This window comes from Sander lucioperca, chromosome 3 (assembly GCF_008315115.2).
Source record: "Sander lucioperca isolate FBNREF2018 chromosome 3, SLUC_FBN_1.2, whole genome shotgun sequence".
In the NCBI taxonomy this organism is placed as follows: Eukaryota; Metazoa; Chordata; class Actinopteri; order Perciformes; family Percidae; genus Sander; species Sander lucioperca.
Genome location: NC_050175.1, coordinates 11,213,868 through 11,231,211, shown reverse-complemented (window position 1 = coordinate 11,231,211; position 17,344 = coordinate 11,213,868). Strand labels below are relative to the sequence as shown.

Genomic DNA, 17,344 nt, shown 5'->3' with positions numbered 1-17,344 from the left:
TATAAGTCAGTCGTGAAGAACCACTGGTCACCAGGTCCAATTTCTCTTTCTTTGCTTCTTGGTCGTGCTAAAAATGCCCTGGAGGCAGAAAATGGCAGTGAGCAGACCCACGTTCCAGCGCACAGTGTGGGCTGCTTAAACTGGTGTTTAAGAAACAAAAGTCAGTGAGAAACTTAATCAATCAGTGCTGGTTGTTTATGTTTATGTGCCTCTAGCAAGAGTCATCAATCACGCTTTTTTTTTTTTTTTTTTTTTCATTCTTTTGCAAGAATTATGCATTGAATGGAAACCATGGAAACAAAAGGCGGTATTATGATAAAAGACTGCCTGTTGCATATGGTGTGAAAACCTAATTAGGACGCCAGATATAAAAGAAAGCAGCAAAAAGATTCAGTAAATTAATTTTAAAAGTCCTACTTTGGTGAGTGTTTTTATGAAAATAAATCAAATGTTTAAATACGCCTGACTGACGTGAACTAAATTCACTCACTGAATGTCTGATTCTGTAATATACTGTATATTTAATTCAAAACAATGACTTTGTCTCTTTTTTTCTAGCGAGGCAATCCTTAACCCTCATTATCTGCAAATCTCTAATCAGTACCAGAACGTCCCACTTAACATTGCACATAGCCATGTGTTTAGTTTTGTGTAAATGAGATCTGTTGACAGCCACTTGACAGGATGACCCCTGGCTTTTTTGTAAGTGGGGGCAGTGGGGGATTAGGGATAGACATTTAATGTGTGTAAAGGGGAGAGGAGGTATCAGGAGCAGCTGGAGTTCAAAGATATTGTGTGGGACGCTCGCCCTCCTCCAAAACTAATCTAATCAGTCTTTCACTGCTGATAGAGTAAACGTCTGCCTGCCCCGCCGACAAGGACGGAGCATTTCCTGTCCTGGTTTGTGATAGTGGTTGTCAGGATCTTAGGGTGGGCTGAGCGAAGTCTAGGGGTTAGACACGGTTAAAAGGTGGTAACATTGCATTGTGGGTGGTGGGGGAACCAGGATGATGGGGGACAGCGCTGATGTTAGGGTGTGGTGAGATGGTTTCTAGCTTTCAGCACCTGCAGCTGGAATGCACTATCAGAGCAGGCCCTACATCAGAGTTGTGAGGCCGTGGGCGTCGACACAGCAAAGCAAGGTGTGTGGAAACAGCCTGTTTACAAGGCTCATCTGGATGGGGCATAGTTAAGGGTCAACTAAGGGGGACAACTCAAAACAAAAGGGGCGTCACGGAAAGATGAGGGCAACAACACTGCAGAAAGTTGACATATATCGAAAGAATGATGTTGCTTTCAGGAATTTCTAGTCTGTAGATTCTGCGCCTGGCACTTTTGCTTTCTTTAGGCTCTGGTTCATGCCTAGTCCAAAGTGTTTGTGTTTGTGTGTGTGTGTGTGTGTGTGTGTGTGTGTGTGTGTGTGTGTGTGTGTGTGTGTGTGTTTGTGTGTTTGTGTGTGTGTGTGTGTGTGTGTGTGTGTGTGTGTGTGTGTGTGTGTGTGTGTGTGTGTGTGTGTGTGTGTGTAACACTGAGGTCAAATCTGTTGATAGAGACAATAAGCAGTGAAACATATGTGAATGCAGATCTACATGCATGCCAGAGTTTGTGTGTGTCCTTGCTAGTGCTGAGGGGGAGAGTGACTGAGAGCATGAACAGCTAAAATAACACTGTGTTTTGTGTGTGTGTGTGTGTGTGTGTGTGTGTGTGTGTGGCCTCCTTTATCTGAATGAATGGCCAGTGTTCTAATCCGTAGCTCTCTGCCCTTATCTGGAAGGAAGGAAGTGACCGGGCTTATCCAAGACACGTGTGTCGTTGTGATAGCTGTGATAGCTGCCAGGCCCAACGACCACAAACAAACACCAACTACACCACTACGTATCTGTGGAATTCACATCACTGAATGAAGGCGGGACTAAGGTGATGATTCATGATTATTTTGCTTGATGATGCAATCACAGTTATTAACCACACCAGTCCCCACAGACAAATGAACCAATTGGTGTCAATCGCGATCATTCAATATTCCAATAGCTCTGGTCCTTCTAACCTCTCCTTGTGTGTGGTCGTGTGCGTCAAAGTTTTGGTTGTGTCCCATTTTCCTTAATAGGGGTTCACTAAATATTTGCCCCTGTTGTTTATTGGTTATGATGCTCATATTCACATCCTAAGTGTTGACCCTTGACCCCAACGTTTTGCATGTGTTATTTATTGGTTGTGAGTCTGTTGTAAGCCCAAAGTTTCAGTTAGTTTCATTACCTGAGAGGGTTAATAATCACCATTAGTTTCAATGGTTTCGCAAACAGCATGTACTCGCTGCAGTTTTGGCCAATCTAATTGTAATGACAATTTTCGAGATTTTCAGCTCGCAACATATACAGTATGACCTTGTCTTGAGGAAATCAAGGTAACTAAAATAGAAACATAAACTTTTCTGAGCTGTAAAATGTATGAATACATGTTGTCTTTGTGTAAAAAAACAAAAAACGGCAATTTAACACAGGATTTTAAATATTAACCAGAATAGCTCATTTCCAAAATGAGTTTAGAGTGACTTTACTTATTTGTGTGTGAAAGTGTTCCCATTTTGAATATAAGACAGTGCTCATGCTTCATAAAGTGTCCTACTTTATTTGTCTCACACCTCTGTCAGAGATGGAGCCGATGGAAAGAACAAAGTTGGTGGTACATTGTGTTACCTGTCTCTCCATGTCTGTCTTTGCTGGTGTCTGTCTGTCAAGGAAGACAGCAGGGTTTCTGCCATTTCCCTCCTTCCCTCTCCTTCCTGGCCCTCCTCCTCCACTGTTTCCAAGAAGAGCATAGTCTGAAAAAGAGAAGCAGACGTAGAAAATAGCTGCATCAAGTAAAACTAAATGAAAAGATGTGTGAACGACAGTATGACCTGGACCACGCCATTCCAAACAAACTCAACCCTATCTTCATATTCATTCTGTAATTTCCTTTTTCAATTCAAACGAAAATGGTCACAGGCTAAAATGAAATTGGTTGGATTGCCACCCACTACATCCTTGAGTAAGACAACTATTTGGCCAGATTACGTTTTTCCCTAAATATTAAACTGCATGGAATTGAGTGGAAAGACTACCTGAAGCGATTCCCTCCATCCTTGAGCTTCTATCCTCAGTTGAGAAATTACACAGCTCTGAGCCAAGACTCTATTATAACATCCCTGGGACGGCGACATACAGTAAGTCTAGTATAAAGTCAGTTTCACATCAGAGGATGGGCAAATTACACCCAATATTAGAGTGTGAGTCAATTAATCACGTCCTGCACAGCACAGTGTAATGTGTGAGTATCCCCCTGTTGAACATGAATTACAGGCCGGCTTAAAGTGTGACGTGGCACATCAGTGCTAATCTGAGACATCCTGGCAAACCTTCGCCTCCAAGTCCTTCGCAGCCTCTCTAAGCTGGTTGAGAGGGAGTCAAATGAAAAAGGATCTGGCAGCCCAAATTAAATGCAGTGCTGTCAGCCACACTCAAATACCTCTTTCTCTCTCTTCTCCTCTACCCTTCACAGACTCTCTCCCTCTCTGAATATGTTTAAATGCATCTCCCCCCCCCTCCTTCTTCCAGCCTCTGAGAAGTGATGGATCTGTAACTCAGACTGACTCTGACGCCTTGTTAAGAACAGTCTCTTCCTGTCACATCCACCAGTAAAGCATGTTCATTTCTTTCCATTAACAGTCACTCGCCTCCCCAGTCATCCAACCATCTTTTCAAAAAACCCACAATGTAAGGGAACCTTCCTTTCTTCTCCTCTCCCTCTTTTTTTAATCCTTTTCTTACAATCCACCTGTCTGTCTTAATTCATGTGAAGATAGGTTTGATTGTCTGTGTGTGTGTGTTTCCAAAGGAAAGGAGTGTGATTTGCAGCAGAGTAATACGCTTATTTCCTCCACACCACACAGGACAGGTGTCAAAACATGTGGCGGTGTGTGACTGATTACACCTGACTCAGAGGAGACACTAAAGATTACGGTGACCAGGAGGAAGCAGGGCTGGCTGTACTCCCTATAGAAACTGTACCTTTCGGTTTGGATCAAAAACCCATCCTCCTGGGATGAGTGTCAGGCTAGGAAAGTGCCAGAAAGTGCATTCAGACTGTATCACCATCTCAGCCAGTAGACATCACATTGCCATGCTGGCCATATAGCACAGTTTCAGTGTCTCTAGCACAGCGTTATTGAGCAAGTGATTCGTAGTTGATCTGAAACCTGCTCTGACGTGCTTCTGAGCTTGTTTCAGCTCTTCCAAAAGCTGGACTGGGAACAGAATGAGTGGCAAGAAAGGAAAGACAGCGCAGTCCAATGAGCTTATAGTAACTGTACAAAATCAAAATGAAAATACAGCCAGTAAAAGCCACATAATTCAAAAAAACTGTTAACCTGAGTCCACCATGTTTGTACATCATCACCTTGATGTGCATTAGAGTGCAGATCAGGCTGCATTTTTCTGTCTGAGCCCGGCCTGCGTCCGACAGAGCAGTAACCGAACCCGACCCGAGCCCGACAGGCATTAAGATATTCATGTCCTAGCCCGACCCGAGCCCGACACAGTTAAAATCTCATATTTTTCTCATACTAATGACACATGTACGTTTGTTTGTGTGGAAAGCCCGCTTTTATTAAGCCAGTGTAGGAAGGCATTCGGGAATGTCAACAGATGAGCGCATCAGCGCACACAGGCGCGCATGTGTGTGTTTCTGTGTGTCTATGTGTGTGTCACAAAAACGATCCTTTGCATCATGTGAAACAGGCCCATTGGTCTACCTACATAATAAATTTAAAATGTTCAATGCCTTAACGCGCTGATGTGACCGGGCCCGACCCGAACCCGAACATAATTTCTAAATAGCTGTCCGAACCCGGCCCGGCCCGTCGGGTCCCATTGGGCTCGGCTCAGTTATCCATCCTCTAATGTGCATCACAGCCTATAAATTGATGGGGAAAAGCTTTTTGTCCCAACTCAATGAGGATGACAAAAGTCGTGACACATTGAAGTCTGCTCACCTCTTCCATTAAACACGTTAAACACACCAGTGACAACTTCTGCTTTGAGAGTGTGTGTACATTTGTGGGTGAGTATGGGAAAGCCTCTTTTTATGTTTGTTTTCAGCCAGTTTTTGTGAGTATAGGTGTGCCTCTGATAATCTGAATGTGTGTTACCAAGCATCCTACTCATTAAAATGTGTACACGTGTGCTTGCGTGCCAGAGTGCGTATGATCTTGTTTTTAGAAGACTCGGTGCTGAGAGAGGCCTTCAGGTTTAGCCACAGGCTGACCCCCAGGCCATTTAGACACCCCAATGGTTGTTTACTGGTCAAGCCCGGCCTCAGTTAGCCTCGGCAAGACCACAGCCCTTTATCTTTGGGCCTGTGTTAGCACAAATCAGCTCCCTCTTCCTTCTATTTACCCCATGATGACAGTAGCTATCCTCAGCCTCCACCTCTCACAGCCTGATGCTGACTACAGATGTCCCTCTGACCCAGGCCACATACCAAGGTGAACAAGAGGACAAGGAGGGCTTGGGTACCTCCAGCCCTGGTCTCCAGACCCAAACTCAACCATGTCTATTTTACTACAGATAGGCATAAACATTTCCGGCCCTGTGCAGAAGCAGGGTAGGTAAACAAACACGCAGCCAGGCCGAGGTGATATTTTGGTTGGTTGGGAGTTGGAGTGATGATAGCGTTCCAAGCCAAGGCTGGCTGGAGGGCAGCCTGGGGCGGCTCACTAACACCTCGAGCCAGGACTATATCTTAACACCAACAAGCATCTGTCTATTCCATCACATAACAACATGTCACTCATTCTACACAGAATAATAGAACGGGAAGATTGTTTGTTGCTGCACACAGTGCAATATGGTGTACATCCCTTAAAACTTCACAGAATAGCTGTCACGGGTCACGTAATACCCCAAAGGTAGGAGGGTTAAAAAGAGATGCATGCAGAACTGAAAGTTTACACTCCATAAAACAGAACTACTAGCTGGCCACCAGGGTGTCTGAGAAATTGTTAACACCCCATGAAATGTCTCTGCTGACTTTAGACCAAGCCTTTCAGGGGACCCAGAGCACTCTTAACCTCACTGGCACTCTCTTATATAGGAAATGTTTTATGTCTGCAAGCCACAAACACTTCAGAATATCCAAATTAATTCCTTATTTTAACTGACATGGGTGATTTCTACACCAGAATAGACCATCCAAATGATGGGTGGTTATACCTAAAAAGGTAGGTAGTAAACAAAATCACCAGTAACACCAAACATTCCCCAGGTTTTGGCTGATGGCTGGTGTTAATTAGCCACCATGGTTCCTCCCCGCCTAAGTACACCTCTGTCTGTCAGACTGGCAACCTCCACGCCTGTCTCCCTGCCACTACCACGTGTAACAGGCCCAGCAACAGGCCAGTAGACCTGCCTGACTTTCTGTGTGCCAAGATGTCTGTGTGCCCATATGGAGGCAGGCATGGCCCTAACTAGTAATCCATCCCATGTGTGTGACTGTTGAGCCACCACTAAGGGCTTTAAGTCACAGTGATGGCATGCAAGCACCACAAAATCACTCCTATATCGAAAATTGCATTTACTGCATTAATGTGGCAATCTAATCAAGACTGACTTGCTCTACAAAGAGTCTGATGTGTTTGGGGAAAAATCCACCTTTCATCTGCAGAAGAGACTGAGACCTTCTGGCCATGGACCAATTGTGTGGCTTATATTGAGGACCTAGATAGTATCTGGAGCCCAAATGTACTTCACTCTGCAGTATAGGTATTGTTTGTTTAGGTTACAACCCTCCATTGACAACCTGTTTTTATTATGATATATATCATGGCAAAAAGTATCTTCTATCTAGCAATCTGAGATTCAATACCTAATGTTTTTGTTTTATTAATGCTGATAATTACCATAAACTGGCTAAACTCTTCAGTGGGGCTTCAACCTGGTCCCCAGGAAGATGACTTAGCTCTCTGCTGGTTTTAATTTTAGCCATCTGCTAAAAGACAGATTAACACCTGAGCATAATACCAAGTGAATGATTTGGGGCATCCCTCTAATATTCACGGCAGAGAACCACATTTTCAGACCCTAGCAACAACATGACATCAGAAAAATTAAATTACCTTTTCTAACACCCGGGTTGTCAATTCTGCCTTTGACTGTCATTCCTCCCTAACTCCACTTCCTCTTGCTCACCAACATGGCTAGCACATCAGCAAGGTATCTCAAGCTTTAAGATTGAACCCTTTTCTCCAAATCTTCAGACACTCCACTGAATTCTGCCACAGTTTAAGCTCAGCTGCTCTGACATCTGATTTCATAGGCCCTGGGAGTGGGAGTTTGGCAGACTCCATCTCCCTCTCCCCTCTAATACAAGAAACCAATATCACTTTGACCGCTGGTGGAAAAAGGCATCAGGCACCTTGCTCAGGGTAATGGATAGCTTCTGCTCACTGATATAAACAACTGGGGAGCTGTGATCCTGCCAGGACCAGTTCCAGTCTGGACAAGGGATCTGTGTGTAATTGCTGCATGCCACCGTCAAGTTACTTTGCTCTTGGGGGGGACTCTCCACTGGTGGAAAAATTATATTAGCCCAGGAAGAAATAAGCCCAGACCACATTCACTTTCCTGTGACATCACACTTGAAGTCATAAAAAGTGTGTGTGTGTGTGTGTGTGTGTGTGTGTGTGTGTGTGTGTGTGTGTGTGTGTGTGTGTGTGTGTGTGTGTGTGTGTGTGTGTGTGTGTGTGTTTTTCCTGCCTTCTGCCTGCTTTCACATGATTACAGATGGTTCAAAATTGAGGCATATCTGAAATTAAATTTGTTCAGTTTTCATTACGTAAGATTGGTTGATAAACGTGTGTGTGTGTGTGTGTGTGTGTGTGTGTGTGTGTGTGTGTGTTCTTGTTTAACTATATTCGTGGGGTCCAAAAACCAGGAATACAGTATACTTGTGGGGTCTGCACAGCTTTGTGGGGCCAAAATGCTGGAACCCACAAGGTTAAAGGGCAGTTTGAGGGTTAAGATTTGGTTTTAGGATTAGGGTTAGAATTAGGTTATGGTTAAGGTGAGGGTAAGGGTTAAGGTTAGGCATTTAGTTGTGATGGTTAAGGTTAGGGTAAGGGGCTAGGGAATGCATTATGTCAATGACGGGTCCCCACAAAGATAGTGACACGCACTAGTATGTGTGTGTGTGTGTGTGTGTGTGTGTGTGTGTGTGTGTGTGTTTAGGGGAAAAGTGAAAGGTGTCAACATTGCTGGTCAGGCTTGTGTTCCAAGCTTTGAAGCTCCACAACCTTTGATATTATCAAAGAAGAAACAGTAAAGAAAATGAGGGAAGTGAGTTCTATAAAAATGTCTCTCAAAGATGATTCAAGAAAGTCTTTTCTTTGTCTGTGCTTGTCTTTTGAATTATCGGTGCAACTTTGAGCAGTTCTCACAACTAAAACTTACAGAGCACTGACTTTCAAAAAGGTTTGTTGCCATACTTATTTGCAGTTACTCCAAATTACTCCAAATATATCATTATAACATTTAAAGACATGTTTAAAGGCAGTCAGAGTCCGCTTAGTTAGGTGCACCTGTACAGTCTAATGCAATCTAATACAACTGTTAAAGTCAATGTTTAAGCATTGAGGTCAAAGTGATGGTGTTGTACTGAACTGCATTATATTCTGAGGTGTTTCTAATATTTTGAACACAAACTGTAACACACCTCTTAACATAATGTAGTCCAGTACAACACCACTTTTAACTAAGACCTAAATAATAAACATATAATTAAATTTACACATTTCCGACAATGTCACCAAAAACTGAATATAATAAGTGTCGATAAAGATAGATATTATGGCAAGCCTGTTGTATTGGTTTGCATTAGATTGTACAGGTGTACCTAATAAAGTGGCCACTGAGTGTATACTAATTAGTACTACCCATTAGTGATGAGTGCGGAAACTCAACCCTAAAATCTAGATTTGTATAGTTTTTGGAGGGATCTCTAAAAAGATGATATATTAGAAGCATGTCTAGATGTTTCTATGATAAAAAACAACATACTTCAAAATTTCTTAGAAGGACATTCCCTAATTTAACTCTGTGCTTGTGTGCGTTTAAATGCGTTCTCGCTATCTCCGTGGTGATAGAAACTAAGACCCTTCTGCCAGATTGACCCTTGCAAGGTCTCCAAGGCACCATCAATTATGTCAGCCAGTAAAATGGGCTTTGCTACACACAGCAGATTATATGGAGTGTAAAACATTAGAAAAATGTGTCTGCAACATCAGAGTAACATGTTTGAAGTGACAATGGTTTGGTGTGGGGGTTAGAGACACTCCCAAAAAGGGAAGACCCCTGACAAGTGATTTTGTTTGAAGGCATTGTAACACACTCAAGTGGGCAGGGATGCTTTCTATGGCCCCAACGGCACTCCATCTTCTGGGCAGAATACAAGCAGAATGGAAGGACATATGCTTTCCACAGGGTCAAATGAAGCAGAACTCACAGGCTTTTGTGGTGCTCCCTTTTGGTGGTGAGAAGAAAAGGCAAATCTGTTGTTGGGTTGTAGTCCAATGGGCCCACAAATATCGCATGAAAATTCACCGGGCTGTTTCTTGCGAAGCTTTTGTCTCTGCCTCATGATAAGGAGTGTGGATCCAGTTGGACTTAATGGCTAAACCACATAGTCTGAATGAGCTCTCCAGCCGGCTGGGACAGGACACACACACACACACACACACACACACACACACACACACACACACACACACACACACACACACTTGTGCAAACTCTTCACTGGCCTGGCAAGAATGCACCATCCATCCATCACAAGAAAGCTTTGAGAGGCGCTTTGACTAATTCAGAACAATGAAGACGGAGCTGGACAGAGATGTTTGCGATGAGCGTGACACTCAAGCACCTTCTGCTCTGTTAAAACCCTCTTACTCTCTTTCACTATATGAAAGCTGAGTCTAGATTTTAGCTAGATAGAAGATTGTGATCAGCACTTCACTCTCCTGCCAGTAAAAAGCTTTTTTGCTGACTGGGGCCAAAGCCAGCCTTTCTAAGCCCTGGAGTTACAGTGTAACACACACTGCACCATACTTCAGGCCTTCAAAAATGCTAAACCAATAAAAAAAGGATTTCCATCCATCTAGACACGCTCACATACAGGTTGGTTTTTTTTTATAAAATGGGGGAATATGTCTGCAATGGTTGAAATGCACCGCTAACAAAGTTTTGATTGATTACAAGAAGTCTGAAGCGTACTGATTCCTCAATTTTTGCATCTGGCTGAAAACCATGGAGCAAAACTAAACAGGCCCTCTTATGTCTAGTCTGACATCAATTGGGAATTACCTATAGAGGTACAGTGAAAAAGCATGACTATGTCTAAACTAGAACAGATTGGGATCTGCAGGTTCCCTACCATAAAAATAATGTTTACTTTATCAGAGGCCAAAGGGTCTGTGTGGTACCAGCCATAGACAAACCTTGTTTTTTTTATTGATAACCTTGGAGTTGCATCATAGAAGATGTGCCAACATTGTTAACATTGGTTCAGATTTCAATTATTTGCTCATTTTAAAACTAATTAAGATTTATGGTAATCAGTACCATATATATGGTTGCATCATTCTACCTCAACTCCTAGTTTATTACCTGCTACCATTGCACCAGCTATATTTATTGATCGACAGTTTTCTATTTTTTGACCGGTATCTTTTAATCTGATTGTAGATTACTATTCACTGTTTGTAATGTATGCAGCATCATTGTGCCCAAAATGAATTCCCCCCCGGAGACAATAAAGTTTAACGTATCGTATTGATCATCAACACTTCATCACTGAGTGTTAGATAAGACTCATAGACATCACAAGTGCACTAAGTGCACCTTGCACAATAGGTTTATCTACAGCATTATCAATACTGCTTAAACAGTTGTACATTTTTATTCCCAACTTGTATATATTTTAAATTATTTGTTTATTGTATATATGTATTTATATGTATATATATATATATATATATATATATATATATATATATATATATATATATATACATATATATATGTATTTATATGTATATATATATATATATATATGTATTTATATGTATATATATATATATATATATATATATATATATATATATATATATATATATATAGTATCCTATCATTCATGTATATTCTGTATGTGTGCTTTGTGTCTGATATTTTGCTGCTGCAACAGTGGAATTTCGCATTATCTATCTATCTATCTATCTATCTATCTATCTATCTATCTATGTATTGAAAACACTAAACATTATGTGACAAAAAACTGTGTCAAATCTGCTGCTTCCCTATAGCTCAGTGGTGATTAGACTGGCAGCCGTGTTGCCTTAAACAATTCTCTCCGCACTACGCGGCCATACAGCAATAGACAACGGCACACACCATGAAGCGGTTACATATAACTGGATTATGGACTCATATTCTCTATAAGATGGTCTACTTCAATCTGGCAAATAAGTCACAGACACTGCAGCAGTTTTTTTCATTTAATAATGTATGTTCAACACAAACCTCATATATTCGAAAAAAAATAATTTGACTGTGGAGTATATTGATTTAATTAATTAAATAGAATTCAAAGTGAAGACAGTACACTTTGGATTAAGTTACAACACTAATGCAGTGAATCAAACATATATTACATTGCATATTGACATCAAAAAGTAGTCAAGTTCAAACTTATTTCTTTGTGACATTTATGTTTGCTTATCATTTGGATTCCGGGTAAAATCTTTCGACAAAATACACCCAAATTGTAATGCTGTTTAGCGGCCAACTCTTGCTAAGTGTTGTGTGTTTTAACGGATCAGTATTTGAACAAAGCCCCTGAGGACTTTTCAAGCAATCTGTACTTTCAAATGATATACAATACTAAACAAATCAAGATTTAATTAATTTAATTGAAATGACGGCACTGAAAGGAACAAAACCCAATGGCTGTGGGGGAAGAAAAAATTAATTAATTAAGTAATATGTATATTCTGTAGTGCAGCAGCAATGTTGTGTATATGTAACAGGTGAGTTGGACACATCTTATGTGTTTTACCAAAGCATCCTCTTTTTTCCATTAAATCTTTTATTTTGGGGATTTTACCTCCTGCCTGTGTGTTTTTCGAGTGTGACTGTGTGTGTGTGTGTGTGTGTGTGTGTGTGTGTGTGTGTGTGTGTGTGTGGACGCGGTCAGCGTGATGACGAAGGTACGTTTGTGCACGCTCTGGTCAGAGCCGTTTGTAATATGACCGGAGGGGAGCTAAGCAGATGTAGCAACCGCACATACAGCTAATGTCCCATTTCTGTTGACACCACAGAGTAAAGAATCTCCTGCCTCATCTGACGCCAGAACACAACGCAGAGACCACAAAAGGGCGAAACACACACACACACACACACACACACACACACACACACACACACACACAGGCTACATAAACATACAATGTATAGTAAATAGGGGAAACCATGCACAAAGGCTGATGTGTGGTCCTTTAAATGTGAATAATTTATTTTAAAACATTTTAACGTATGATGCTGATATAAGTGTTGCCACTGGCTATCTGCTGGTTATCTCTACAACTGCTACTCATTAATAGAAAAAGGATTATGTTAGAGTTACTCAAGTGTTTCTAAACACACCTGTTTTTCCACTCATTTACACAGTATACTTTGTCCCCCACTATTGTGTTATGTGTGCAGGTGTATGTGTGATTGCTCCCCACCAAGGGAGGCTGATGAGAGCAGCTAAAGAGTGTTTATGAGACTGTTAGCCAGGAGAGGATGCCGCCCTGCAGCTCTCGCCCAAATAAAAGAGCCATTTATTACATCCAACATGACCCTCTCATTACACACAAATAGGAATTAATGAGCGCTATATCGGGCGCTCCCAGTGGAGCGAGGCGGGGCCTGCTAAAGGACTAACGTTAATTACATTGTCCTACATCTCACCCATTTAACACCACCCATCAGACCGCTCTATCTGCTGGGGAAGGATCGGAAGAGTGGAAGAGATTCACTACCTGGAAGGATGGCCGCTCTCACCAGTGTGGTACAGCTCACCAACTTTACTTATCAGACGTAGTACCACTGGAAGGCATGGCTTTACAATAGAATACACATAGCAGCTATGTACGTATGTGAGTAATCAGACAGGCAATAAACAAGTCCGGTGAAAACAAAGTTATTACCCTAACAGTCAGTAGTAAAAGTCAATTAGATCTTGCACAGCAACTTCTTGGTTTAACTTTTAATTACCATAATTACCGTAGTTGTGCATGCATACAGTTTAACAATACAATGGGTTATAACGGACACTTTGGGTGTGTATGCTTCTGGTTTTAAAAGAAAAAAACACCTAGAGTAAAATATTTGGGGATTTGTTTCTTGTCCGATAGTCCTCCATTGTGAAGGTGTAGCTACTAGTGGGATTTCAGCAGTGATATTGGTGAGTAAAACCATAACTGATAGGATTGATGGTCAAAATTACAAAAAAACAGATCCTGGGGTGTAAAAAATGGGATTTTCCTTTCAGTCTTCACATGGAAGAGAATCTGCTTCACCATAAAACAGAACACATCTCAGGTTTGATCTCTGTTGGGCTATCCTCTTCATACTGTACATGCCATGTTTTGAAAGGTGCACAGACACACAAAAAAAACTATGAAACTTCTCAGAATGCTCGCAGGACTTGAACCTCCTCCTGACTGTAATCACATCCGCTTGTCATCAGCTTCTCATCTCTTTCTAGTTTACTTTCTCTCGTGCGCTGCCATTCCAACTTAAATTTTACCGTTATCTCTCTCTTCCCTTCACCTCTGAAAATGCCCATCTCCCCCCAAAAACTATTATTATAATATATATTTTATCATCAACAATCTTTTCCCATATTTCGTCCTTTTCTTTGCGTTTCTTCAAGCGAATCAGACAATTTCCATCAGCATCACCCCTTTCTTTCCACTCATTGTTTTCACAGAAGGCTTTATGTACTTAAAATACACAACACAATAGCTGCTCCAGTGAATTTGAAGAATATAATGTAAGAGCCTTAAGAAGGTACGTTCTATTTGTGTCCCTAATTAGATTTTGGGGTGGGATGTCTTTATTGTTCACTTTGAGGATCTATAGTTGGGGTGGGCTGTTTCATTAATGGGTTTTAATTTATTGTTTCGCTATGTGTGGGAGATATGAAGTCCTTTGAGACTGGCACTGTGATAAGGTGCTGTACAAATAAATGTGAAACTAATTTGAGTTGACATGCAGATAAACAATAAAAAGGATATCAACCACAGGACCTGATGAGGATCCAGATTCAAATGATTTCAATAAAAGTGTGTGCACCGAGTTCAGAGTAGGAGGGCTCTATTATTGCTCCCTCTGGCTTATTGAGCTCAGCACCATATCTCAATTGCTATTTCTGAACATGAGAAGTATTAAACAAGTGATTCAGAAGCTCTCGCCATGTATTCAATATTCAATACAATTAATATTCCACTAAGAGTGCATACGTTTAACAATGTTTTAAGTTATTTTCTCCGCTTTTAGTGACAAATCAATGTGTTTTCTTGTGTCTGTGGTAATTTACTTTACTCCACCACTTTGACACGATTGCCTGCAAGAGTAAACAATTACACCTGGATCAAAGTACTGAAGTAATTATATATCAAGCGCTGGTTTGTGGTAACGTCTCTAGTCAGCTATAAGAGAGGCGGGCTTTGCTATGAGATGCTCTGAAATCTCTCTTTCATCTTTTTATACTTTCTTCCCCATCAAGGCACTTTTCGACACACACACACACACACACACACACACACACACACACACACACACACACACACACACACACACACACAAACACAAACACACACAAACACAAACACTCCTTCCTTGCATCTCTCTCTCTGTTGGTATGACACAGGAAAAAGCTGGGCCCTGCAGCCAACCCCGCCATCCACACTGAATGCGATTAAGCTGAGCAGTGATTAATCTGGGCTGCCCCATAATTCCTCTTTACCACTTTAATGGATGTTATCTCCCCTCCTCTGAAGGCTTATCTTGCTGATCGGGGCCAAGGATGAGGAGAGGGAGAGGGAGAGGATGGGGTGGCTTTGGTAGATGGGGTGGGGGGAATCAAACAAAATCCATATAGAGGTATGTAAATGAATAAGTAAGTAAATAAGCACGTAAATGAGTGAATGCACGGATTGAGGAAGCTGCTAAGCGGATAAGGCAGATCAGTCTCTGTAAAGTGCTCATTTGTTTTCTAAGAAGACGAGACAAGGCGCCTTCAAAGCCTGCTGATACAGTAAAAAGCACTGTCAACATCCCAATTCACAGACAAACAAAAAAAATTATCCAAACGGCTGTCAATAAAAGTCCCCAGCCCCTCATTGTATATGTAGATAAGGATACTGTAGCTGATAGTCATGGCTACAAAGACAAAACAATGTGGGAGTTCTCGATGAGCTCATTTTCTTTCATAAGCGGCAGTGACGTAAAACGATGGTATGGTTTCATTTTGCGGTTTCCGTGCTGGAACATAAAGTCAAAGATGGCCAAGTTCCTCTTATACATTCCAAATGAACAGCTCCGAAACAAGTTTGCTCAGGTCTATTGTAGGAATGAAAATCTAACAGCTCTCCACACCTTAGCTTTCAGGACAATCAGCTGCATCTTTTTTATTGAGAAATAATGACACGCATATATCAGGAATGGTTTTAATCATTCTAAATGAGAATGTGCTCCACAAGGAATTGTCCTAAAAAAGACAGGATGAGCTTGTGTCAGGTTTTGTTCACTAACAGACAGTAATACGCTGTAAAGCACTATGAACTCTGACAACAGCTGTGTGTGCACGTCTCTGTGCGCACATGTGAATAGGACACTTTTATTCTGCTATGTAACATTCAAAAATAACTGAATAGTGCAATGCTAAAAAAAAAAATTGTTTTCATTTTAATTGTTGTTAATGTGTTAACTGAAAATAGTACTATAACAGCCTTCACCACAATTTTCATCTCTTTCTAAATGGACACCACCGTACATGCAAGTACAGTAGTAGCAGTGTTTTTGCTGGTGTGTCCGTCCCTGTGTTTTTGTCCTTCCATGTCTGTGTTCATGTACAGAAATGCATATGTGAGACACCAGCTGAGAAGTGACAGGGTTAAATCTGTTCGTAGCTCTTTTATCCCCCGCTTCGGCTTACAGCGATGTTGCAGTGAGATTCTGTCATAGACAAACCTCTGTGGGATTCCATTCACTACTAGTGTACATCTTTAGGTACAAAGCTGCGGGCTGCATTGGCTCCAGGTAACATAAACGCTCCCTTCAAGCCACCGCGTATCTGCCCATGAAAATTCTCTAAAGGGGTTTAAGCATTTACGCAGAACACTATCAGGCACTGCCGAAAATTCAGCTTACCCTGTTGAATAGGGACTTCAAAGAGAATTGCAAATACCTTTGCACCGCTACGTTCTCTCTTCCTCAGTCTCTCTCTCTGTCTCTTCCTGCTTCTTTTCATTTTATATTTCCAAACACAAGCTGCTGCGTGGTGTAAAAATGTATTATCAGCCATATATTTCCGCTTTAAATGAATAATAACAATAATCTTTGAGTAATTTCTTTTTTATAAAGCTCCGTCTAAATAGGGCAAAGCAAGCAAGCTAATATAGAGCCGCGGGTAAACAAGGCCGTGCAATAATGAACGGGTGGATTAGGCCTCTAGTCTATGTTGTGCGATAAGGAAAAACAGCTGAGACTATCCAGGTAACAGCACATATTGACTGTCAATGAAGGATAAACTACTGTGCAGCTGCACATTTACTCCTTTCATTCACACTGTGGACACACTGCGCACACACACAGACACCCATGTGCATACACACAGAAACATACTGTACATAGGCGTAAAAGCCACAAAGATTCGGAATAAAATAAATGTATAAGCGTATTTGCGCGGTATAGAGCTTAAAATGCAAAACAATATGACGCATAAACAGTGTGATTTAATGTAAGAGATAATAAATGGCTTCATAATGAGCAATATAAATGGTCTTTAAACACTTTACTGCTTAGTTCACACTTATAATTAATCTGGGTTCCATGTGTGCATATAAAGTGGGTATAAAACTCTTCCCGACTGTGCAAGTAAAACGGCGAGCGAAAGAGAAAAATGACTGCTGGTAAACATCTGCAACACGATTCAGCTTTGGCCTGTAGCTTTCAAGATATGCTGCCTTTTTCCCTCAGAAGGACCA

The 17,344-nt window shown here is 41.4% G+C and overlaps 1 protein-coding gene across 3 annotated transcripts in view; it reads right to left on the bottom strand.

Annotated features, from left to right (window-relative positions):
- The window catches only part of fto (FTO alpha-ketoglutarate dependent dioxygenase), a 126,080-nt gene that overhangs the window by 67,632 nt on the left and 41,104 nt on the right, over positions 1–17,344 (bottom strand). For all 3 annotated transcript variants that reach the window (XR_004896832.1, XM_031281486.2, XM_031281487.2), the window contains one exon: positions 2,697–2,821. Coding sequence is in view for 2 of the 3 variants with exons in the window: in XM_031281486.2 (XP_031137346.1) it covers positions 2,697–2,821 (125 nt within the window). In the remaining variant the exon portion in view is untranslated. The remainder of the gene's footprint in view (positions 1–2,696; positions 2,822–17,344) is intronic.